General features: G+C 42.4%; 4 protein-coding genes across 7 annotated transcripts in view; 1 reads left to right on the top strand and 3 right to left on the bottom strand.

Moving 5' to 3' along the window:
- Positions 1–7,695, bottom strand: part of tacc2 (transforming, acidic coiled-coil containing protein 2) — a 41,969-nt gene extending 34,274 nt beyond the window's left edge. Inside the window, exons 1-3 of the mRNA XM_044046297.1 lie at positions 7,663–7,695; positions 2,396–2,643; positions 1,439–1,561 (exon numbers count right to left, since the gene is read on the bottom strand). Of these exons, the coding sequence (XP_043902232.1) occupies positions 1,439–1,561; positions 2,396–2,643; positions 7,663–7,695 (404 nt within the window). The remainder of the gene's footprint in view (positions 1–1,438; positions 1,562–2,395; positions 2,644–7,662) is intronic.
- A 5,251-nt stretch (positions 7,696–12,946) lies between these two features.
- On the bottom strand, positions 12,947–17,731 carry nsmce4a (NSE4 homolog A, SMC5-SMC6 complex component). Of its 3 annotated transcripts, none has more exons than XM_044045688.1 (11): positions 17,558–17,731; positions 16,247–16,471; positions 16,085–16,165; positions 15,012–15,142; positions 14,442–14,590; positions 13,935–14,034; positions 13,749–13,839; positions 13,576–13,670; positions 13,432–13,480; positions 13,249–13,334; positions 12,947–13,126 (listed from the first exon to the last, which is right to left on the bottom strand). In XM_044045688.1, exons 2-11 carry the CDS (start codon positions 16,446–16,448, stop codon positions 13,061–13,063), a joined length of 1,050 nt encoding a protein of 349 aa, XP_043901623.1. In that variant the 5' UTR covers positions 16,449–16,471; positions 17,558–17,731; the 3' UTR covers positions 12,947–13,060. The 3 variants fall into 3 exon arrangements, with proteins under 3 accessions (XP_043901623.1, XP_043901622.1, XP_043901621.1); XM_044045687.1 differs by lacking the exon at positions 17,558–17,731 and adding an exon at positions 17,156–17,235; XM_044045686.1 differs by lacking the exon at positions 17,558–17,731 and adding an exon at positions 16,837–17,109.
- Positions 17,732–17,814: 83 nt separating this feature from the next.
- On the top strand, positions 17,815–20,871 carry LOC122781723 (coiled-coil domain-containing protein 177). 2 transcript variants are annotated; one of them, XM_044045685.1, is made up of 3 exons: positions 17,815–17,863; positions 17,956–18,016; positions 18,323–20,871. In XM_044045685.1, exon 3 carries the CDS (start codon positions 18,463–18,465, stop codon positions 20,149–20,151), a length of 1,689 nt encoding a protein of 562 aa, XP_043901620.1. In that variant the 5' UTR covers positions 17,815–17,863; positions 17,956–18,016; positions 18,323–18,462; the 3' UTR covers positions 20,152–20,871. The 2 variants fall into 2 exon arrangements, with proteins under 2 accessions (XP_043901620.1, XP_043901619.1); XM_044045684.1 differs by having other exon boundaries at positions 17,845–18,016.
- A 30-nt stretch (positions 20,872–20,901) lies between these two features.
- Positions 20,902–25,392, bottom strand: LOC122781726 (zinc transporter ZIP9). The gene is made up of 7 exons (XM_044045689.1): positions 25,086–25,392; positions 24,769–24,874; positions 23,289–23,453; positions 23,123–23,191; positions 22,817–22,902; positions 22,598–22,732; positions 20,902–21,859 (listed from the first exon to the last, which is right to left on the bottom strand). Exons 1-7 carry the CDS (start codon positions 25,179–25,181, stop codon positions 21,593–21,595), a joined length of 924 nt encoding a protein of 307 aa, XP_043901624.1. The 5' UTR covers positions 25,182–25,392; the 3' UTR covers positions 20,902–21,592.
- Positions 25,393–25,575: the final 183 nt, after the last annotated feature.

Here is a 25,575-nt window from a genome sequence, read left to right as displayed (position 1 = left end):
ATGCACGTCCGTTACACAATACTTAGGAATTAGGAATAAGTGCAGAAGCATCTATCCTGCTTTTTTTATTGCAAAATTAAACATTCAATCCAACATATAATGAGCCCTCAAATGTCCATGAATTATAAAGGCATCAGAAAAAAGTAGATTTATAATTAGATTTTAGAGTCTGTACTATTAACTGTTGGATGTGCCTATATACACAGCAATAATGCAAACTCTTGATAATACAATAATTTAAATCAGCGTAAATGAACAAACTTAAATACATAATAATAACACAGACTCATTGTTATCTCCTATAGCCCCCACCCCTCTCTTATATGTGAGGTTGGATGCTCAAAGTAAAAATAGTACGACATAAATCTTGAACCAAGACCTCAGCAAATCGACTGCAATAAACTGCCCTCAGTTCAGACAATGATGTCAATGTGTGGAGCAGTTTTGCATCATTCCTTTGAAATAGCTGAGTCACTGCTATTAATCTAGCTTGTAGTGCAGGAGAACTGTGTGGGGTCATCTTTATCTTTAATCATCCTGACATGATATAACACATATATAAGTCATCAACTGTTTTCTGGAAATCTACCATACACGTGGTCATCTCTGATTGTCTGATATACGTGCAGCACTCATGATGTTCACAGCTACGACATCACCTCTCAAACCTGCCACTTAAGTCTCGATCAAATTCATTTGGAACTAGAGCTCACTGAAGGGTGGAGGAGGAGTAAGATTTTAGCATTTGGTAAAATTGACCGAAATAAATGTTTCTGGCAATATCTTTATTTCAAGGCTGTGTATTTCCTGTTATTTTGCAATGTTTGTTTTAAAAAGTGGTATTTATTTTTTACCTCGACTAAGGACATTCCTGTTTTTAAACTGTGACCATTTCTCTGTCTGTCCCTCTTTGAGCAGCATAACTCAAAAAATGTCAAGAATTAATTTAGGAAAAAACAATGCTTTTTTTTTATTAATAACTCTGCTTGTTTGAAAGAACAAATATAAGTAAAAATTCAAAGACCTACAGTATGGTAGAAACATTGAACATTGAGATGCTCTACTAAATTGTGCAGCATAGAAGCAAGATCAAATAATAAAACATCTGTTTAGACAATAGAACTTGCCCATGTCACGCCTTAAACAAATTAGTGCAATCAACCTCAGCGCTCAAACAAAAGCGGAACGTCAGACGGCTTAAACGTCAGCGTGAAGATTATTCATCCAAACATGAAACCAAGCAAAGGGCCACACCTCAAGCCAAGTCATCTTAAACAAACGGCACACAAACTGTGATCACACTCCATCAACTGCACTCTACTTTCACGGCTTAGTTCCACACCATGCTCCCACGTTGTGAATTTTTTTATGCAGCCTAACACTGACCACACATCCCACAGCAGACAAGGCCGTCCATCATGCCGACTCTATGCAGTACCTTGTGTCGGGAACCACCAGCGGTCCACTCACTTCCACATGATGATGCAGAGCCGCCAGCAAAGGGTTCACCTGCTCACGTTTCTCTGCGCCTGAGCAACTCTGAGCTCTGCACTCACCCACACATGCAACACATCAATATCACATTCACTTCCACCCCGGCTGAGTTTTCTTACCCTCATAAATCAAGCAAAAGAAATATAAAGTGCACCATAATACAGTGATGCAATAATGGTATGATATACTTCATTATTTTTCCAGTCTACGTAATTACTACACTATCATTTTCTACCTAAAAAAAAAAAGTTGGCATTATAAACTTAAGAGAAATACAAAGGCTTTTCTGACGTCTAAGGTAATGTATTATTAAGGAACAGTGAAAGTCCCTTATTATTTGTTTAGTGGGAAAAAAACAATCAGACATGTCATTACACTTTGTGCATTTATGTTGAGCACAAACACACTGTACATGATACCACATCAAAACAGTAAGAGAAGCCAGTACAAAAACCACCACGTATTCTATCTTTCATGACAAGTAAGCAACCGCACCACATCCACATACTCATTGTGCATAATAAGATTCTGACTGAGAACAATTTCAAAGGCTGTTTGTTTGTTTTCTTTTTTTTTTTGTTCATGTTGTTTTACAACGTTTGGCATCTGTAACGCTGCATTACTGCTGTCTTCTCTTTCCTTTGCCTCTCCTTCTCTTTCTCATACCTTTTGACTGAAACTAATTACACCGCACAGTGACAGCAAAGTCACTGTCTGTCTGACATAGAACTCCAAGAAGAAGTTTCTTCAGGAAGCAGACAAGGAATGCAAACAGTCTGTTGATATTTACATAACAGCCAAAAAGTAAGCCGTTTTGTTTTGTTTTTCCTTTCTGCGACATCAAATCATATATATGATGTGTGTGAGTGAGTGTTGAGTTTTTTTGTGTGAAAAAACTCACCCCAGTGACGCCCCCCAGATGTTGAGCTCACTGCTGAAGTCTAGACTGGGCAGCAGGTCGTGTGGAAACTCAAGCTCCTCCTTGTCCTCCTGCTCTCCAGCTGCACCACCTCTGCTCTCCTCCACTCCGGAGAGGACGGGGACGTCTGCGAGCGCCGGCTGAGACAGCAGACTCTGCTGGCTGGCTGAGGCGTCGGTCAGCAGCGTTCTGTCGTCCCTCTGGGTCAAAGTGTCAGCGTGACCTTCAGCCTGTTGGGCAGACAGACACAACTGAAGTGAGTTGGTGCTCTGCTGGAGTAAATGAGTATCTCAGCAAGTGTGAGCATGTTGCTGGCAAACATGGGGATGCTCAGAGCCAAACAGCATGAGCAAATAACTCCACCCATGTGTTAAGTTAAGTGTTATTTGTGGACTGACACAGAGGTCACATACACTGGAATATGCCTCTTCCACTCTCCTCATCCTAGTTCAGTCACTTTTTCCTTACTTATGACCATCACATGAACACAAAAAATTCAATCAAACAAAGTTCCCACTAAAAAAGCAACTTCAGTACTGCTGTAAAGTTTCTTCCCCGGGTGTGAAAACATTTGAACGTGCAGCGGGTAAAAGTAATCATTACAGAAAAACCAGTCCTGCTGGTCCGTGACAGGCCGAACCAGATATGTGGTTTAATATTTGTACAAGGGTGTATGACTTGAATTACATTTTCAGTCTTTAATTATTTCCGTTACCTTCAGTAAACAAAGAAGTCACTCAGTGAACTCTGCCACGAAGAACACATTAAAAACATGACTTTTTTGAAATCCGTCCAATAGTCCAGCCACACACACACACACACACACACACCGCAACCCTTGGCAGAGACATCGTGTTGCAGCAACACACAACACTTAACTGCACACTGACTACATGGTGCAATATTTCCCCACATGTGCAGCCCCAAATTTACAGAGGTGAACAGTTTTCCCTTGTCACTCGTTGGACGTGCGCAGGTGCAGATCGCAGACCCTTTAACCTTCAGAACATCCAGAACATGCACGTGAGAACTGTTTTCTGACTGAGAGCTGATTCTGATTCTGACAGCGCGAGGAACATAAGGACACAACACAGCTGCGGTGGTAAAGCTGTCCACTGAGTCCATGTGCTGAGATTCAGAATTGAATCCATCCATCCATCCATCCATTCATTCATTATTCATGAACAAGCAGTAGACAATATGTCGGCACGTACAAGCAGTGTTGACGATCATAACAAGTGGTAATTAAGAGTGAATAATAACACCTTTTTGGGACAAATCCATGCACATTTAATATATAATGTCTTTGTTCTAATATATTTGCACCAAGTCAAGTCAACTTTAAGGTTAATTTAACGACCAATGTTGACCAAAGTGCTTTACAGAGTTAAAGGCACAGCGACGTAAAAGGTATAAAACATAAAATCAAGAAAAACACAAAAGCAAAACAGTAAAAAAAGTAACATAATAAAATAGTAAACTCTAGATAGAAGAGTCCGGGTTGAAGGAGAAGAGGAGGATCTTTAAAAGAATGCTGCTGTAAAATATGATCACACTATGCAGGAAAATGCCATCTCTGATGTAGTCTCATGTCAGTAGTGTTCTTCCTGGACAAAGATACTGGAGACAGATTAACAGGAAATAAAGTGTGTAGTGACGAGGCTGTGAGTCACTGGCTTCACCTGTGTCCCCACCACAAAGAGCTTCCTTTGTGTGTGAGACATGCAGCACCATCTCTAAGCATTTTTACTCACATGAACAAAGACTAATACACAGTTCATGTCTTGACTGAGTCAGGCTTCTATAGCTTCTGTATAGCCTCTTTTTTCACATCTATATACTGTAAGTCCTACTTTAAACTCTTCCTGCTATGATTATTATCAAAAGTACCATGATCGAAGATAAGACAACAAGGAAGAGACGAAAAAGAAAGTCTGGGTGCTTGTAATCTCTCCACAGCAGTGATAATTCTCTGTTAATGTCACATGATCAGGTTATAAGATGGTTTGTCTGTTTGACGTGCCTCTGGTTTCCTGTTTCCTGCCTTCAAGCTTCCTTTGCTCACCTTGATGCAGTTGAAACTGTGAACGCGCACCGGTGCATACAAATGACTGACATGTTCACACTCTGTGTGGTGTGAGCAGATTACAGCTTACACCATTTAAAAGGTCATAGTGCGACCATGTGAAAAGCTCAGAGAGGTGAAAAAAAAAAACCCTCAAAAAGTTGTCGTTTCACCTCACATTACTTTGTCTGTTAATAATGAAACGCACACAAACAAACAAAAAGCAGGGGCTCCCTGGGAACTGCTACTTGTCAAAAAGCGTAACTGTGTCTACGTTTACTTAAGAGCTTTAAACGTTAACAGAAAGAGAAAGACTCAACGCAGGGGCAGACCCGTCACACAAGCACACATAACATGAAACAGAACTGAACTTGTCCACACTGTGTAAACTCAAGCACATCACTTCCTTGACCTCTCTCATCCCACCCACCACCACCACCTCTGTGCTGCACTTACCCAGCAGTGAGCTTCTCCTCCACAGAGCACTGCAGCTTCTCTCCCCCTTCTACTCTCGCTCAGTCGGTGCACAGCCAGTCACCGTTAGGTCTCTGTGTTTGGAAGATGACACGAACATGCTGCAACACATGCTGCTGACGCTCTTGTCCTGTACTGAATCAGACTTCCTCCTCCCCTCCCCGTCCTCCTCCTCCCCTCCTCCTCACAGTCCTGTCCTCTGTTGCCACTCCCCTGTTAGGAGTCTAGAAACACTACACTGACAAACACAGCCCTTGCAGCACAGGCTGGGCAAAGGGAAACTCTCCTCCCCCCTCTACTGTAAACTCTTTCCACACAGCTCTCTCTCTCTCTTTCTCTCCCTATCCCCTCCTCCTCCTCTTCTCCCTTCCCTCTTGTCTTTCTTCTGGTTGCTGGTTTAGCTGACAATGACATTGCCTCTGCAGGTGAATGCTGACTGAGAAGTAGGCCATGGGTCAGACCTGCAGTGACCCTCTGGAAGAGCAGAGGATCGGGTTACCCTTGGAGAAGCTCTGGTTACATGCTCACACGGGAACACGCACCAGGAGACACACACACACACACACACACACACACACACACACACACACACACACACACACACACACACACACACACACACACACACACACACACACTGTCTGACAGCCTCCTGCATCTTAAACACACCCAGCTTTGACCTGCTGTTGTTGTTGTTGTTGTTGTTGTTTCTGACACAGTGAGATACTGTCGTGCTTTATGGTTTAAATCACAGCTAACTGACATTTGTTTACTGTGACTTCACGGCTGTGCTGGGTATAACTCTGATCCTGTTATAATGAATGCATTTTACTGCAACTTCACAGAGGTGATACCATACAGCCATGGTTCTCAAACTGCGGTGCGTGCACTGTACCATCCAGTGGTACGCGACCTTCCTCTGGTGGCACTCAGAGGAAAATCAGAAATACTGTTCTACCGTTACATATATAACAGGGTATATTAATAATGAGTAGGGTCACCTTATCTCGCTATACCAGTGTGTGAAGTATTATGTGAGGAGGAGGAGGAGAGCAAATTGATCTTATTGGGAATAAATCTGCCTCCTTTTAATGTTGGATATGATAGCGTTACTTTGATACTACTTTCATAGTTGTGCTGGGTATTTACTCTTTTGCATTTTACTGCAACTTGTTATGTGCAGTAAATGTTAATGATGCAATTTATCGTGAAATTTTCAATTAAAATTAAATAAGTAGCCACTTTTACTCTTAGCCAGCTCTCGGGAGAGAAACACAAACATAACATAAGAATATTTAGTGTCTTGCATGGTTGATTTCCTCAGGACATTAAAATGGGTTTTCCAGGACATAAGCATGTTTTTTCTAAAGTAAATCCTTAAACATCAAGTATCAATCACACAACCAGGTGATAAACAAGACATGCGTAGTAAAGAGAGTAGCCGCCATAAGAAACCACAGGCCTCGTGGATGTCTGATTTATCCTCCTCACATGAGGGTCACGGGGCCTGGAGTCAGTCCCAGGGTCAACATACAGAGACACATTCTCTCCTACAGTCAATGTAGAATCCACAAACAGCATGTTTTTGGACTGTGGGGGTGCATCACTGCAGAACCTGGTCAACTCAACCAGCGGTCGTCTTGCTGTGAGGCGACAATGCCTGCCACTACACCACAGTGTGACCCCTATGTCACATCTACGATGTCAAAATAAACCTAATCTGTCCCATTTCTGTCCATTTGTACAGCAAAACACTAGCTCCCCTGATGATAATAATACTCATAATGTATATATTAACAATGATAAGACATATTCTAAAATATAAAAAACTTCAAAACACAACATTATTCAGGTAGTAAAAGCCGATGATGGAATAAGGTGAGATTTTAGTCATGATTTAAATCTGCTCATTGTGTGCAACAGTTTGCAACACAGTGGAAAATGTACTGTGCAAATACCAACATCAATAACAAAGCAGTTCCTTGGTTACTGTAAAATGATGCATTAGAAATCTCACCAACCAAATACTCTGTAGGGACTCACACTCTACTGAGGGAGAGGGGGAGAGAGAGAGAGAGAGAGAGAGAGAAAGATTGTACCTGTAAACAGTCATTTTGATTTTCCTGAGGTGGAAATAGAACAACATTGTCCGCAGTGCCCTCTTCTGGCTGTAATGGGGGAGTGAATAAGAGAAACGTGACTGAGTGACACACACACAGAGCTGCAGTAGTCTGCACTAATGCACTGAAAACACACAAAAAACATTTTTTAAAACCATATAACAATCACATCCATTGAGCTCCAGTGCGTTTCGTTATGGTCAGTGAACTCTTTTACTCATGACACAAATGTTTATGTTAATCCTATTAGTAAAATCCTCCCAGTCCTCTGGTCGCATGTCTGATTTGTTATTGCTCTTACGATAAATGATCCTTTAAACAAGTTATTTGGCACAAATACAGGCATACATTATGACCTTCCAACCAGCATAGGAGAGGATTTTCTAAGCTTGTGTAGCAGTAAACACAGATCACGTCTGCTCTCCTCAGATTAATACATTCACATATTATTTTATTGAAGCCAACAGCTTGTGCAAGAGTTAGTTTTGTTAATGGACCGTGCACTAAAGAGTTCAGAGCATATATGCACACTGAAGCAGCACGAGGGTGCTGAAACCCCAGCCATTCAGCGGCAGCAAGCTCAGTCTTACCAACGCCTCGGTCGTGCTGCTCTCGTTCCCCATGTCTCAGCCAGCTGCGGGGCCACAAAACCAATGGCCCCCTCACATCAGATGACTGAAAAACACTGAGGGCAAAGTAAGGACCATCAGCATTCAGCCATTCCCAGGTTTAAAAAAGAAACAGGGCAAAGAAGAAGGCACAAAGTGAGGTGGGAGTGCTGTGATCCCACACACTCCTGCTCTGTGGGATTAAAAGTCTTTGGTGTGGGGTTGAACTCACAGACTATAGTGTGTGTGTGTGTTTAAGAGATTAGGGATATGTGATGCAAAGCCCCCTCCCCATGAGCAAAGTGCAGACCTTAGCTCTGCTGATGTGGATTGACTTTGGAACATTTGTTAAAAAAAGTGCTCTACAAATTAGGCTTATTATTATTATCACCATCTGCACTCAGAATAACTATCATGTGATTATTAAAGTGGATTAAGGTTACATAGATAGATTAAAACACCTGCTGTCTTACATTAAAAGTAACAGGTCCAATCCTGTGCAAATGAACTAGACTAAGCACACATACTACACATGCAGGCTGTCACATGGTTGTGCTGGTGCATGTGATGTGACTGAGTGACTGTAACATACTGACACAGTGACTAAAGGCTGAGTAATCCCTGGTAAAGTAATCCTCATTCAATAAATGGCAGATTGCGGCATCTTCTCAGTTCTCTTCTCAGTGAGCAAGAGGTATGACACAGACTTTTAGATTTATCTTTAGACTGATGAGGACAGGGGAATGATGAGGACAGGGGAATGATGAGGACAGGGGAATGAAGAAGACAGGTGAATGAGGAGAACAGGTGAATGAAAAGGACAGGTGAATGAAGAGGACAGGTGAATGATGAGGACGGGTGAATGATGAGGACGGGTGAATAAAGAGGACAGGGGAATGAAGAGGACAGGTGAATGAAGAGGACAGGTGAATTGGCACTAATTAAGGTCCCTGAGTGAGTGAGAAAGTTAAAGCATTTGTGACCTTTGACCCATGTTGACTGATACATTATGTGTTTACACATTTTATTTTGTCAGCACTTTAATTTGTAAAGGTTTGCCTTTAATTAAAAAACAATTAATGTGAGATTTGCGTCCCCCTAAAAAAGTAACTAAGTAACTTCTACTCTGAGTAAATTTTAAACAAGCTACTTTTTTTTTTACTTTTACTTGAGTAGAATATTCCAATCCTCTTTCCACCTCTGCATCTTACAAGGACACTTAAAATATGTTTGAATTATTTCAGGAAAAAGACAGCAGCCTTCAAACCTGGTATAACTTTGTGTCAGACACAGATAGAGGCATCATCATCATCATCATCATCGTGTTTTGCACATGGCCTTGTCTTTATCGTATTGTAGCTGTGCAGTGAGCGCACGGTGCCACACAGAGGTTGTTTATGCATTCCTCATATGACTGTTGGGACTTTGTTGTCAGAAAGCACTGACCTGAATATGCACGACTTTATAAATAGAGATCTACCATGTCCACTGCTGTGCACTAGACTTGATTCTACTCTAGTGCACATGTATTCATTCACATGTCACGCTCCACCCACAGTGAAATATAAAAGCTTGTATGTTCCAGTTTGCAGTCTTTAATTTAGACTTTTAAAGATAATGCAGTGACAGCACGAGTATCTGTTTGCTCTTATATTCTGCAGTGTGTTCACTCCTCTCCTCTCATGCCAGCCTGATAGCTATTTGTGTGAATGGGGTGTAATTTCAGTCTGCACTCATGTGGATGTGTGCACACTTAAACTGGCAGCAGTGTTTTGGGGAGTTTTTCTGGCAGCACCAAAGAGCAACTGGTCAAATCATATGATGAGGATTTGAAGCCAGAGTCTCCTCTCACCTCATTATCACCCTGTCCGTCATTTAACATGAGTCCGCCACTAAGCACTACTGGGTTTGGATGAGCTCTGTATGTCTTTGCCTCAACACCTATGAGGTTTGTGTTTCCTGCCCCACATGTGACCCCTCCACTGGCACAAAACCCCACCAGCAGCACAACCTTCAGACATCTCTTATGTTTTAGTTTTTTCAGTAGCACAGAATACAGGGCGTTGATATAAGTGTTTCACAAACGGCGCAAATGTGAGTACTATATGACATTGTATGTTTTCTCATTGCCAAATGCTGTAACACCCTGATGTACAACTTAATCTTGTTTTGGACAACACAAACAAATCCTGACCGAGTCTCTGGGAAAATATCACAGCAGTTCAACAAGGTGAGAGACAAAAGGAGATCAGCTAAACGTACTGGGCAGAAGATGAAGACCAGGCAGTGTAATAAACACACTAAAAACATCACACTGCATCAAACAATATGTTTTAAAAGCACAACCGGCACACAAACATCAATAGGAGCTCTAACAGGTACCACGCTTTTAATATTAATTTACTCTTCTCTCTGAAGGATGATTATTTACCAAACAAATAATACAAATGTGTACCAATGCTGCACCACACTGAACTACTCACCACTGCAAACAACAGACTTTTCCTCACGCAGTTTCTGCCTTATGGTTGAACCCCCTTTACTCTGTTGTTTACGGTTTGTTTCCAGGCCCCTATTCTGAGGAGTCTGTTGCTATATTTGCATCTCACCGTTGAGTGGAAAGAAGACAAGGACGAAGGGTGGTGGTGGACACAGGGCACAGGCAGAAGTGGGGACAGGGCGGGGAGGGAGGAGCTCGAACTGGAGCTGGGGAAGCCATGTCAGCTTTAAAGGGGGGGGGGGCTAAAGGTGGTGGAGTTGTGGTGTCCCCCTCAGGAGGCCAATCGGTCAGCTGGAGGGGAAGCTAGGGCAACACTGTAAACAGACATGGCCATGCAACAAGGTGTGAGGCCACCCAACAGCCTATTGTCTGATAATGTAAAGAGACTACAGATCCTCTATCATTCATCCAACATGTCATTTTGAGATACATTTACAATTCTACATGTAGTATCTTTTGATTTGATGTGGGTCTTTGACTGACATGTGCAGACAGCAGTTGAAACATAGTCACCACAATTAAAGAATAAAAAAAATGCAACCATGCCAATGGATCTTAGCATTATTGTGTGCATTTTGTATGCAGTGTTATCTGCCATGATCACAGCTGAGTGCTCGGTGTGGGGAGCGAGCAGGCTTATCATCTCTATAAATAACACTGATTTGATCAGCTCTGCTTCTGACAGATATCACAGTAGAAGCACTGCTCTCCCATTTTGCCTTTGCAGGTTTCCGTCTTTCCCAACGGTCCCTCAGGTTTTTGTCTAAATGAGTCGTGTACATTATTAGCCATTGTCTTTAGGATTTGTGAAAATGGTTTCCACCTCCCTCTACCACAAACAGCATCCCTCTCTCCCCTTCCTTATGTGCACAGCTTGTTTTCCCTGCCGACGTCGCCCCCCACTGGAGTACACCGTCTCTCCTTCTCTCCCTCTGCCTGTGACCACTCAGCTACCTCCTCTTGCACACTCTCCCCGCTCAGTGTCAGGCTTTGATGTGATGCTGCAGTCAGCCTCTGCTCCATTTACCTGGCTGTGAGAGATTCCTATGCAGCTCCCCATCTTGTATTCCATGTCCTCTGGTGAAGTGACCCTGGCACTACACGGCGGACAGAGCACCTTTCTGCAGAACTGCATCATTATCAGCCAGGCTTAGCATTGCCCAAGCAGGCAGCGCTCTGCTCTGCTGTGGACTGAGAGCGTGCACGCCTCTCTGTCTGTACGAGTGTGAGCCTCAGTGACTAACAAATGCTCTACACTGCGTTTCCTGTGGTGCGCCTGTGACATATATATATATATAATTATATTATATAAAATCTACATTACATAAGGACCTAATCAAATCAAATGTCTAAAAAAAAAAAAAAAGGAAGCTCTTCTTTCTCAGCCTAATAGTATGAAGCCTGGGTTCAGACCACTGCTTTAGAGGGAGGGAATACTCAGAGAGAGATATGATGGGCAGCATAAAGGGAGCCTGCGCCTTTAAAATACCCTGGAGATGATAAGGATGGTAGAGCATCATCTCACTGAGAACACACGAGGCTGCCAGTGTGATCATCCAACTGATCACTGATCACAGTGGAGTTCACTGAGCCAAAATAGAGCAGGAGCACAGAGAAAGATTAAATGACACAGCTAAGACTACATGAATTAAAAGGTTCAATGTGACCTTAAGCATGGTCAATGGTAAAAAACCTTTTGAGTTTTAACGATGCCTGAAGGGTGACAATTGCAGATTGTTGCCACCCTTACAGAAGAGGGAAGACTAAGGCTGAGGAGAATATAATGAAGTGCAAATGGTAGCTCAGGTAAAGATACGGATTTGAGATGAAGAGTAATTCTGCCAAAAACAACAAAAAAACAGCATTGTCCCAAGGCCAGAGAGACAATGTTACCATGTATTTATTTCCAAATCAAATATTTGTTTGAAATTGTTCCTCAAGTAACATCCATCCATCTTCTACTGCTTTATCCTCCACATGAGGGTCACTTGGAGACAAACATCCATCCACTCTCACACTCAAACCTACAGTCAATTTAGAGTGTCCAATTTGCCTAATCCTCAAATGTACATGTTTTTTGGTCTGCGGGAGGAAACTGGAGAACCTGGAGAAAACGCACGCACACACACACAGAGCTTCCTCATGTCGATTGTTTCCCTGTCCCACACACTAGCTCTAACCTATTAAATAATATAGCCAGTAAGGACAGAAGGATCAACTAAAGGTTCTCCTAGTAAAACCTGCGCCCCTTAAATATAAAATGAAATAATATCTGAACAATATACATGTATATGAAAACATCCAGCTTCATACTGAAATGTGTACACTGCTTAGTCACTCTAACAAAGTTAATAGAAGAAAAAGGTAAAAAGATATATAATATATATACAGACACATAGATATTCTATGCTGCTATTATAAATTTTATTATCCCAGAACATAAACCCTGTCTACTAATGTTAATGTGCATGTAATGTTTGTCAATCTGCCTATAAAATGTATTAAATCTGGACTTAAATATAGAAATAGTACTTACACAATGCAGAGCGCCAGCCATTTGCCTAGAAGTGATGACATAATGGGATCTGCTCATTACTTAAGGCTGCATTTAATGCACAAGCGTGGTCAGTTAACTAGGTTTCATTTACCATTTTTCTACTTATAAAATTGGATATAGTTGTATATTAGAAATATATACAGTATAGTGCATATATAAATCAACAATATGGCTGTTTACACATGTGCACAAATAAAAACTGCATTAGGTTTTTTTGCTTTTTATATTTTATTATTCAAATATCTAAGTATATAAGAACTATAAAACAACCAACACACCTAAAAACAACTTTGGATTCAGCCAACAAAAAGTGATGTGGTCCCTCACTCATTCTGTGTGGAAGGAGGCTGAATCATTGTGTCGCTGATGTCGAGGGCTTCTATGAGCTCCTGGAAAAGAACAGAAATAATGAAAATGATGACCTAAGACATAACACAAAGATAGTATCACATGGTTTTCTTATATTTTTTGCTAGAATAAGTCATTTGTGATCAGGCTTGAACTTGCTAACCTTCCACATCTGTGGACATATGGAGATGATGCACTGTTGACGGCTGGACGATCCTCCAGCTTCCACATCTCCCTCCTCTACAGGTGCTGAATCACACAAAAAAAACCCACAAATTTTATCTAGAGACATATTCTTTGCCATTTCCCAACCAGAAAAATACGACTAAGTGTAACATGTTCTCACCTATACAAGGCAATTTGTCATCATCTAGATACAGCCGTGCCAAACCGTCCTGTAACACAGGTCACACCTACTCATCACATCTACTGACAATCACTAGAGGGCAGTCAAGCTCAATTTAAACAAACCTCGGCATAGGCAGCTCACCCTGACTAGAAAAGATGTGTGGAAAATGTTCTCTACTGTCCGGGAAAAAGAGTTGGGGTCGATGACAAACTCGTAGTACAATATTGGCGATGTTGCTGAAAGGCAAACAGACCGGTGAGCAAATAATAACTACACAGTGAAGATTTTTTAAGCGCCTGTGATGTTGAACTCACGATCATCTTCGTGATAACCCCTTAGGTAGGCCAGGATCCTTTCCACCTCTTTCTCAGTTGCTTCTTGTTGGCACTCATCCATTTTCTTCAGCTGAGAGACAACATGGTGCAGTAAGTAACACATGTATCTGACACTGTCACGTGTGGCGTTGGCAACTGTAGTCATGGACGTGCAAGTGTAGCTACCTGAGTGGGCATCACCCGTTTGGCTTGCTTGCTGGGTGCTTTGCTTTGCCGTGCTATCTTTTGTTTTGGGGGTGGAGGCTCTGCGTGGAAAGAGCCCCTCCTGATGGAAAGAACACACGCAGGGTAAAGAAAATGTTATAATTACATGACAAATATTAATAACAGATTAAAATGTCTGTCACGAATTAAGTTCATCTTTTTGATTTTTAAATACAGCATTATGTTGATTTTTGAAACCATCCAGACACCATGATTGATCAAATCCCATCACAAAAGTTAAGATATTTTGAAGCATGATTGTATAAGGCATTGACATAAACACTGAGTTCACTGAACATGTAGCCAAGCACACTGCTGTTTCTGTGAATGGCCCTGGGAGCTGGACATTTGCTCTGGCAGCATACACATTTAATTAGGTTTATCACCGTGCTCATGTACGTCAGTGTTGATAACGTGTTAGTACCTCTTACAACTACACACAAATCAGATCAGTGATCATACACTCACATGAAGTGGAAGGACGGTGCTGTCCTGAAACAGCACTCTGCTCTTCTGGCTAATTTGTGCCAAGCATCTGGGGGAAGGTAGCCATCAGCTGTCCCTCCGTTGTTCTCGTCCTCGTCCTCTTCTAGCCGGTTTAGACCCATGAATGACAACTGTCAAAGACGCAGAGACAAAAGCATTCTATTTTTTTAACATACAACATACTTAAAAAAAACATTTTTTTTATCATGTTGCTGCTTCACTTGTAACAACAACAACAAAAATAATCTGTGATACAAAGTGTGATACAAAGCTATTATATAATAAATATTTTGGGACTTGGGAAACAAGTTATACAAAGCTGGATTTCTTAGAGCATGTTAAATCTGTGTAATACACTTAAATACCAGGTATTGCGATTTTTATGTAATTACAAAACTGATTTAAAAAAAAAGACCTACATACTACTTGTGTGTCAGTTTATTACTTACAAGTTTTTGCCAAATATGTTGAAGATGCATATTTACACATAAATTGTTCGCTGCTATTTTTTCTTGTTTTTAAATATACCGCACAAATAAATGTATTACTCACAAGACGCTCCGCAAAAGTGCTGGTATCAAAAGCAGAACCCTCAGCTAACATTTGACTGGCTTTCTCCTTTCCCAGGTCTGTGGCCAAAACAAGGAGTTGGGCATCCAGAGCTGCTTCCCTGGACTGCCGCACTGCCAAAGAACAGAGATAAATCAAACTCTCTAACATAGTGTACATCTCTAAGTGAGTCATACATGAAGGGTTGTTTCGTGGATACTACAATCCCAGGTACATACAATCAGTCATAAGGAAAACATGCAAACATTATGCTTGAGAAGCCAGTTGCTTTCACAGGGCTCAACAGTCTGAGTGTTATACTCGCATGTACGAGTAAAAATAGATGTGTGCGGGGAAGTGAAATGACACTCAACAAGAGGAAAAAAACCAACAACTAATTAATGGGAATTAAAATTTCAAACAATATTCTAATACCATTATCACAACCTTGAATTCTATCCAAGACCGATATCAGTACTTTATTAAACTCTTTGAAACAACTTAATTGTTAATATAACATTGTTGCGTTTACCATCAAGCGACAATTGGCCAATTAAAAAAAACATCTCCAACTGCGTGGCAGACATGTGCCGCTCTCACTCATGTCCTAGTCATTAATAGTGATGGTGGACATCTCCCTTTACAGCATATTAACAGTGGTTATTGAAGGATATATGATCACAGATTGTATCACACTTTACTTTACTTTGTGGTATCCAATGCAATGATGGGATGGGGTACACTGTGACGTAGTGGCTAGTGTTATTATCTCCAAGAAGGATGCCAGTTAGCGTCCTGGTTCAACTGAGGGCCTTTCTGTCTGCTTAACTGGACACTCTAAATGTAAGAGTGAATGGTTGTTTGTCTCTGTATGTTGGCCCTACGATGGACTGGCGACCTGTCCTATGAGCTTTCCCTGACCTATGTCAGCTGGGATTGGCTCCAGCTCATGTGGAAGATAAAGCGATGACAATGAGACAATGAATGAACAAACAAGATCCAATTGTTTTGCCAGTATAAGACCACTACCAATACCAGGCATCAAATGGGCTCATCCTTACTCAGAATACACTTACCATCGTTAAAAAGGTTGTTTGCTTCTTCTAAAACCTCTGTCAGTCTGTTGTTGGAGGGACTCAGCATATCCTCTCTATTCTCTATTGAAAAAACACAAGAATGTACAATAAGAAACTTTTACCAAACAAGACAACATTTAAGTGCCTGGCAGTCTCACTCACGTTGTATGCTGTTGATAAGGTCTCTATATCTGCTCCGAACTGCTTTCCTGAGAGTCGGGTCATCGTCGTCGCTCTGCAGGTCTGATGGGGTGAAGGCAGTGTTACCGTCCTCCCCGTTATGCTGCTGACGGCCTCCTCTCCCGGGACGGCCATTCTGCTGCTGATGACTCCCCTCGTCTCCACTGCCTCTGTCCCCCTCCATCTTCAGTTAATAGGCGGGTGAAGCTGCGTGTTGTTGTGAGAAGGAAACACGCCGAGTCAAACCCAAACAAACGGTGTGACTGTTTGTAAACACCAGGGACAAGCGTAGAGAGGCGATTCTAGTGGTGTTGTTATTCTACGATGTTTGACTGTTTGACTATGATGTCAAGTGCGTTTAACAAAGTCAAGACACAAGTCTGTAACTTTGGCTCATTTACAAAGACTAACCATAAATATTGCACGACTTAAATCAAATAGAACACATTAGCCTAATGGAGTTGTGCTGCGTGTGTTCCAGGAAGTAACCTAAAGTAACCTTCTAAAGTCGTGTTACTGCCGCGTTAACCTTTCGCGGAAAAGTGTCGTGGCGTCAAAGAAAATCTACTCACGTGTCGTCAATAAACGTCCAATGGAGGTACAATAATAATAATAAAACACAATAAAAAAGCGGAACTCCAGAAACCAAAACAGAAGCGAGATACTGCGACACCAGCAACTACAGCGGAAAACGGAAGTACTGCACATTGTATCATCATGTTGCTCTCACATTGTTAGCTAGCAAAATCAGTTACGTTAGTGACCTAGATTATCATTGAAGCTGTCCACGCGCATGTCACCACGACACCACGTTCAAAAATAAACTCACATTGTAATCTAGTGTTTCTTCTAAAACGTCAACAGATTACTAATTAAATAACGCCAACATACCTGCTAACGTACAGACGCAGGAGTGCGCCATAAATATGTTAACCTCGTCATCGTGGAAGACGAAGTTCGTTTTGTTTTGGGTTTTTGTTTTTAAACGAAGCCACATTTTATTCTATTATGATCATTTTTTATTTATTTTTTGAACACTGTTGTTGTATGGCCATATTTCGAGTCAGTTAAGCAATTCATTTCTGCCCCTTGTTTGTCAACATACAGTGTTTTACAGTTAAAAAACTTCAATAAAATCAGTAAATAAATGACTTGAATTGAAGATAAACTATCTCTGATGTCATCAAATTAATTCTACGTCAAAACAGCTAATCAGCGGCTGAATCATTTTGAGAATATTGCCATACCTGAACGCTTCCTGCATAAAAATATAATAAAAAAACAAACATGTACCATCACAGCATAACAAATGTCGGTTCCTTATCAAGGCACTGGACGTGAACTGATAATTTGACAGTGGCGCTCGGTTACACTACAACTGTGTAATACACTCTTTGTACGCACATTAAGTAAAATAATCACATCTGTTTTACAGTGTGTGATTTAAAAAGCAGACTTCATTTCCTTCAGCGGGCTGTCCTGTCGAAGGGGAAACTATCTTCAGTAGATGCGTGCGTAATGGCTGCGTGATGGCGTCACCAATGAACTGGTCATCCCAGCTGTACGTAACAGTAGATGGCGCTCCAGTCTGTCTCTGAGGTATCTGTGCTCTAAGACCGCTCTTATATTCTTTCTTTTTTGAAAACACCGTTGTCATAGTAACCAGCAGTGCCCCTGCCTGTCTCTTCCAGCTGATAGTTGTCCAACTTCACTCCTTACATGGGTTTTCATGGATGAATGAAGTTTAATATGGTAGGTATATTTCGGTTTCTTTCTTTCTTTTTTTAATTTCATTTTTATCACATACTTATAAGTTCACATTAAAAATGCGTACACGTTAAATTTGTATGCTTTGAAATATTTATCTGAGAACTTTTTCTTTGTATAGCGGTCCTGATTTATTGTTATTCGTGTTTTGGCTGACTGTTCTTTATCATGGAAATATGGGTCAAATAGTTTTCAGCATTCTCATGTGCTTGTTTAAAAAACATGTTCATTATTAAGTATTAAGCGTAAACATTTGAAGTGTCTATTTGCTTTATGTCTGCATTGCTACAGCCGAAGAAAACACACAGGCAGCTCTAATCCCTCCATGACCTCTCCACCGTGGATTGACTGAGGATTGTGCTGGAACACAGGAGCATTGAGACTGAAGCAGCGGAATTTCATCCAGGTGTAAACTGTAAACTGTAGTTTACATGATGGAGCAGAGATCCACCTCTTCTGCACTTCATCTGGATCTTAACAACTTTGACAAGCCTGAAGCTCAGAGGAACCGGTACGTCTTAACCAGCCCCCGCTCTCTGCAGTCCTGTGCACGTCTCGGTATCAAACCTGTTGACCTCCTCATCAAATCTCTGAATGAGTTGACTGTGGGAAACAATGACGTGCCTCTTGAGGCAGTGAGAGTTATGCACGAATCCTATGAAAAGGAGAGGAGGAGGCTTTTACAAATGTGCCGAGAAGAGAGGGAGAGGATTATCCAGGGAAACAGGTGGCCTGGCTCTGACAGAGTGTCAGGCCTGGAAGTGGTGCCTCTCACCAAACTGAAGGATCACTCAGTGCACACACAGTCCATCCCGTATGCAGAGCTGTGCTCTAAAGGCAAATCTGTGAGCAGGTCAACTACTGGTAACAGAGAACCAGACCACAGCACAGTCTGCAGCTTCAGGCTGGGAAACCGCAGACACTCTCCTGCCACTGAGAGGAAGGTGGAGAGGTTCACAAATGACATCAAAAGGGAGATGTGTGTCACAGTGTCTGAGAGAGACCGCAAGATAGCAGCTCTCATGCTGGTAAAGCACGAGGAGGAACAAGCGCGCCTGAAGCTCTGTCAGCAGGAGGAACATGAGCGAGAGGAGGCCCGGAGACAGAGGGAGATTCAGCGGGAGCGGGCAGAGAACAACAGGAGGAAGAAACTGAAGCAAAGTATGCAGCGCTGGCAGGAGGAGCTGGAGGCACGCAGGAGGCTGAGGGAGCATCAAAATAAAGAGAAGGCAGGACACATGGAGCAGGAGGTGATGCTGCAAGAAGATCGCTGGAGGCGGCTGAAAGAAGAGGTGGAGGCACAACACAGAGTTAAGTTAAAGGCCGCACAGAAAGAGGCAGATCAGCGCAAACACTACCAGGAGAAGCTGCTCAGACAGAAACACGAGGCAGAGAAATGGGAACAAGAGCAGGAGCGACTGCTAGCAGTGGAGAGGGAGGAGAAGGCCAGGAGGAGCAAAGAACTAAAGAAGATGAACGAAAGAAGGAGGCTCCAAGAGGAAAACCATCGGGAGCTGCTACGTCATATCCTGCTGAAACAGCAGATAAAGCAGCAAGTGGAGGAAGAGAAGGCACAGGTGAGGAGCACCCTTGAGAAGAAGTTGCAGCACACCTGTGAGAAACGTACGCAGGCTGTGGAGGCACGGATGAAGGAGCTGCATGAGAGGGCAGCCCAGGAAGAGGTGCAGGTTCAGAGAGCACAGCTGAGGTCCAAATTACACAGCGTCCAGCAGCTCACACACAAGCAGATCCTGCTTCAACTGAGCCAGCGGCGCATGGAGAAGGCAGCTCTGCGCTCCTCAGCCCGGCTCAGGAGTCGAGCTCAGCAGCTTCAGCAACGCAACAAACAGAGGCGGCTCTGCCACCAGAGGCTCAGAGAGAGGATTCAGAGAGAGGAGGAGGCAACGAGGAAGGTCAGAGAGAGCTGCATCTCCATGAAGGAGTGGAGGAGGGAGAGGCTGCGGAGACAGCGAGACCAGATACTGCTGGAGGGGCAGATGCTGGCTCGAGCCTCCTTTCACATGAGGGAGAGAGTGAGGCAGCACACACACAGTCAAACCTTTCATCAGATGGCTCTGCAGGCTCAGCTGACTGCCTCCATGAGCCACATGAAACTATGAAACAAAGGTTTTACTCCCATCCTGACTTCAGGATGACTCCACATCTGTCAAGGGCTTGAGTTGGTTCAGATAGTCACAGTCTATGACGAGAAGCTGCAGTGATTTCAGAGCTGTAAAGCAGTGCAGACAATAATTGGGCATTCTAAAAAAATCAAGCACCACAGAGGGCCCTTACATGTCATGGATCATCAGACAGAGTTGTTTTGGCTCAAAACCTGTCACTCAGTGAACCATGTGCCGGATTTCAATAGTGAATTCAGGAGTGTAACGACACGAGGGATCAAAGTGCGGTTCGATATGAATCCACGTGGGAGAGATTGCCCTTTTATACCAATTTCTCCTTTGTATCGAATTAATCTGGGGTTATGTCTGGTCGTGCGGCCTGGCCGTGCAGGGGCCTCCTGTCAGGGTAATGCAAACTGTGCTGTGTGGTTTGAATTGCACAATTTAGCTTGTTACTGTGTGGTAATATAACCTTATCTTCCTGGTGAGATTGTTGAGATCAAACACAATCGGGGGCAGGTTGAGTTTTCAGATTGAGGAGAACGAGTTATGCCACTAATGTCAGTGTTCTGAGTTTCTGAGTAACTGGAGTGCAGAGAAGAGAGGAAAGATTATGGGAGGTCCTATTTAGAATGATTTCACTGCAAGTACGAAGGAAAAGTAAACAACGCAGAATGTAAACAACAGTAAAAGTATCACTTCTGCTCTGGAACATGGCAAATCATAAACTAGCAAGTGAAGGCAGTGTTATATGTTTCAAAACGTCTTTTAATTTTATAGTAAAAGGAGATTTTTATCGCATATCAAGTAATAAATTTAACTTTCAAGCACAAAACGTCTTGATATTTGTCTGTATATAGCATTGATATGATTGTTCTGTGTGTGTCCACTTCTCACAGGTAGTTCATGAAAGGCATATATACCCATTGGGGAAATCTTAAAGCATCAAATATCAATTATTATAAAGCAAGGTTTTATTTGTTATTACTGGAAATGTAGACGTGTCTATTTCTTAAACTATCATGGGCACAAATTAAGTGAGACTCCCTCTTGGTAATCTCAGTATTTGCTCTAATATGCATCCAATAACTTTGGTCAGTTGCACAGAGAAACAACTCTTTAAAACTAGTTGCACAAAAAATACACTTCACAAACAAAGGAGTTAAAAATGCACACATCTCACATCATCTGTAACTGACGGTATTTGGTCGCTGCACATGCCTTGTCCTCCGCCTTAACTATAACCATTTCACTGACAACACTACGTTGTTTTTAAGATTCTACAGCAAAGTCCTGAAGGACCAACAACAGCTGGACTCAAAGTGAGGTTTGACTAAGAGTATAACCTAACCCCTTACAGGCCGTACACAGAAGAAACTTGTTTGACATCATTTTCCTCTCAGGTAAGGCAACACAGTGCCCTTAGCACTTTCCTTTCTCAGTCATCATGCAAGCCAAGAGCCAGTACCATCGGGACCCCGATTCCGAGAATGAGAGTCAGCATCTCCAGGAGTCCTACATGGCGTTTATGGTGGATCTCTGGTGGAGCGCCAGCGTGCTGCTGAAGACCGGAGGACTGTTGGTCTGTTCTGCTGCTGCTGATCTCGGGGAGAACATGCACCGTGGCCACATAGAGGAAAGTCCCAGCGGAGAAGAGCATTCCCACACCTGTTGAGTTGAGCTGGTTCTGAGGCGAACTGCCAGACTGCAGACACAAACACGTTGCATCACATAATAAGAATAACAATAACAACATAGAAACACTCACTGCAACTGTACGATATTGAAATATAAGGTGCTTCTCAAAGTCAAGGATCTTCCCTTAGTAGAGCGGATTTGTTTAAGTTGGGTCCTACAGAGATAAAGCAAGACTCCTTGCATTGTGGGAACATCTAAATGGAACAAAATAACAAGTGTGTGCATCATTGTTTGATTGACGATAGATTGATGACCAGATCGGAGCGAACCGTTTTTTCCAGCAGGAACAAAAGAGGCTCATGACCAAGTGGAAAGGAATTGGGCTTATAACCAGAGGGTCACTGGTTTGATTCCTGGGACAGGTCAAGGGCAGGGTACCAAACCCCCATTGCTCCCTGAGCACAATTCTAGTATTTTATCTGTCCTTCATGCAAATTAACAAACATAGCCATTGCAGCTTATGAGTAGGTTTGTGGTTTCTAGCTGTATATTAATGTCAGTTAATAGTGGCATTTACTGGCATTTGCACACAGGATTGTGGGTTCCTCTGCTGAGCTCAGGAAACAACAACATGTGTCCTTGTAAATCCTCTGTCCAAAGGACTCAGTCATTCATAGGATTTTAAGAATCCTACACACGAGGACAGTCTTTTTGCAGCGGTTGATCATGATATCCAATCCTTGCAATTCGGCAGATCCTTGCCTGACTCTGAGAAGCATCTTTTGTCTTTCAGCTGCATTCTTACTGCGTGTAATATGAAGTAAGTGGTGATGGCAACTACAGGCGATGCTGCTGAAAAGGCCAGCAAGTGTCCCTGGATTTGTTTCTTCTCAAGGCCGACGTGCATCAGGAAGGAGACCAAACCAAAAGCTGCAGGTGCCTAGGAAATAAGAGTAAGCACTTTTTATTAATGACGTCGTGTTCATGACCAGTACAACTATGTTTGGTTTTCAGAGAACCTCACCTTGTGTAGAATCACAGCAAAAAACACGATGACTTGCACGGTCACTTGACCCGTGGACACGGCAGCACCGAGAGCAAAGCCATCAGCTGTATGCAAACAAAAACATCATTAATGGAAATATTGGTGCAGCCCGCGGTAGGTCAACTCTGAGTAAAGCTCTTGTGATTTGAAGCATAAAAGATTCAGTGACGCAATCACATGCTGAGTCACATGAGAACTTCAAAGCCTCTGGGGCTTTATTCATGCTTAAAGCCTGCACTTTCTTCAGACATTGTGTCCAACCTGAACAAACACAAAAACTTGTACCTGCAGCATGAATAACCAGCCCAAATGTTGCTGTGACACCAGCGGTGTTAGGTAACCAGGTGGTTTGGTCTGTAATAAAATACGGGATATGTGATAAGAAAACAAAATTGCAGGTGGAGCTGCCTTTCTGCCAAGGGAAACTGGTTCTAGAGGTCTGCCTGCTTACCTCGCGTGGAAATGTAACTTCCAATCTGATCCACGACAAACATAAAGGTGAACCCCAATGTTAAAGCCACACCAATGAAGAAACGAGGTGGAGGGCCTTTCTCTGTGGAGGAGGCGTTTCCCTCGCTGCTATTCAGACTAGATGGCACATCAAAGGCGGAGGATGCTGTAGAAGAAGGACCGGGACAGCGTTCGATCACATGCACACAAAAGAGGCAGAGATGCAGATGCAGAGTGTCATACATATGTACGCAGATCCACTTCACACAATAAAAAGGAATCTCCTCTTAAAATCCATGAGACAATCAACAAAAAGAGACTAATAATATACGTAATTATAATTCTGGACTATTTTACATTTTAAAGCTTTTCTTTAATCTCAACCAAATGGCAGCTTTTTAGTGGATTTAGGCATGAAGCCATGGTTAAGACCACCTGCTAAAGGTTAAACCATGCATGAGAATGTGGGAAAAAGGGACTGTGAACATTGCATGGTTGATGGTGCCTGACAAGCTGGGATCTACTGGGATTTTCACACATCTTCCAACCGTTGTTTACACAGAATGGTCCAAAAAAGAGAAGAAAAAAAATCCAGTGAGTGGCAGTTCTCTGGGCAAAATGCCTTGTTGATGCCAGAGGTCAAAGGAGAATGGCCAGACTAGATAGAAATGATAAAAAGGCTACGTCGACTCTAATACACTGCTATGGTAAGAATGCACAACATGTCAAACCTTGAAGCCACTTAATTAGGTACACAGGACATCTTTTCAAGTCGCCAGTGAGCGTAATTCAAATATTATGGATCACTTGCTGGAGAAAAAAAAAGAAGAGTTTTTGAACTGGTCGTGATAATCTACACATCAGTCTCTACACCCTATTCAAGCATATTTCAGCTGATTATATTTTCCACTAATAAACCTCCACCTAGCCAGGAAAAGTATGAAAATATGAACTATCATAGTACCAAGAATTACTATAGCCATATTGCACATATTCATGCCTTTTATCCTCGTTTCTAAAATGCTTTTCTAAATATTATTAAACGTCTAACACTTTCAATACATCTTTTTTTTTTTTTTTAGAAATATTCACACAATGTGTCCCAGAGAGTCTGTGCTGCTTGATTTGAGTTGTAATGTTGTTATGCTGTGCATCGAGCCATGCTAAAGCAGATTTAAGGTTTTCTTTTTCGGATTGTCCACGGGTCATTTCAGCAGCAGACCACAACAGATGCCACATCTGCCTCTTTATTGGGTGACGTGTGTACCTAATAAAGTGGCCTGTGAGTGTAAGTGAACAGTACAACGAATGCAGACATTTCTTATGAAACAGGGTCCTTGATTTGTAAAGAAGAGATATTTCCAGGTTGATATATTATTCTAAATGTGATCTATAATCATTTATTTTTTATGTATAATCAAGTCTTTATGTCAGATGAGTTAGTCAGAGGAACCTACAGTGTATTTTGTGCTACTGCTCACCTCTCCATGACTCCTGCAGTAAATCCACTCCCTCTGGGATGGTGATGGACAGTGCTGTCCCACACAACAGTCCTGCCCCGAGAGTGGACACAAACTGCAGGCTTCTCTGAAAGACAAGAGTCAGTCCACACATGAGGACATCAGCTGATCACTGTCTGGGGCTTTTTCCCTCCTCACTACTTCACACCAGTCACTTTCATAAGAGCATAGCAACATAACCAGTAACGTTATCTACAGCAAATCCCCGTGACACAGTCAGAAAAAGAAGAAGCGCAGTCTGTCACACTGAGCTCTAAATAAAAAAAAAAGGAACTTACCTCAGAAAGTGTGAACAAGAGTGGAATGAATCCAAGCACAAAACAGCCAACAAACATCGCCACCGATATGAATGTAATAGTCAAACCCTCGTCCATGACGAAGACCTCTCCTTTGACACACGCAAAAGTGGCGGCTCACTTTGGTCCTGTGCTACATTTCAGTTTAAAGTCCCCATGAAAACGGAGAGACTGGTCTGACTGAGTCTGGTTTGGACCGCGGAGGAGAATATAAAAGCCATTCTGACTTTCCACGTCGCACATCGCTATCTCTGCTCCTCTGCAACACAGCAGCGACACTTCCCTCCCGAGCAGCAGCACCTAGTGTCGGACACGGGGAACTGCAGCTCCGCGCTGACCTCCGCCTCTCCTGCAGGCGGGAGCAGCGAGAGGTCATTAAAATAAACAGGAAGAGTTTCAATGATCAGTTTTGGACAACTTACCAATTATAAAACGCTCTATTTTGTATTCCACATTGACATTTTGAAATACT

Source organism: Solea senegalensis, linkage group LG15, assembly GCF_019176455.1.
Source record: "Solea senegalensis isolate Sse05_10M linkage group LG15, IFAPA_SoseM_1, whole genome shotgun sequence".
NCBI lineage: Eukaryota > Metazoa > Chordata > Actinopteri > Pleuronectiformes > Soleidae > Solea > Solea senegalensis.
Note: the sequence above shows the minus strand (reverse complement) of the source record. Positions and strands in the feature narration are given on the sequence as shown.

Coding starts and splice junctions, on each gene's coding strand:
- LOC122781726 (XM_044045689.1), bottom strand. CDS start 25,181: ATGGACGAGGGTTTGACTATTACATTCATATCGGTGGCGATGTTTGTT. Junction 24,875..25,085: donor TCTTGTTCACACTTTCTGAG/GTAAGTTCCTTT, acceptor CTTGTCTTTCAG/AGAAGCCTGCAGTTTGTGTC. Junction 23,454..24,768: donor ACTGCAGGAGTCATGGAGAG/GTGAGCAGTAGC, acceptor CTTCTTCTACAG/CATCCTCCGCCTTTGATGTG.
- LOC122781723 (XM_044045685.1), top strand. CDS start 18,463: ATGATGGAGCAGAGATCCACCTCTTCTGCACTTCATCTGGATCTTAAC.
- nsmce4a (XM_044045688.1), bottom strand. CDS start 16,448: ATGGAGGGGGACAGAGGCAGTGGAGACGAGGGGAGTCATCAGCAGCAG. Junction 13,671..13,748: donor GGGTTATCACGAAGATGATC/GTGAGTTCAACA, acceptor TTTGCCTTTCAG/CAACATCGCCAATATTGTAC. Junction 13,335..13,431: donor TGACAAATTGCCTTGTATAG/GTGAGAACATGT, acceptor TGTGTGATTCAG/CACCTGTAGAGGAGGGAGAT.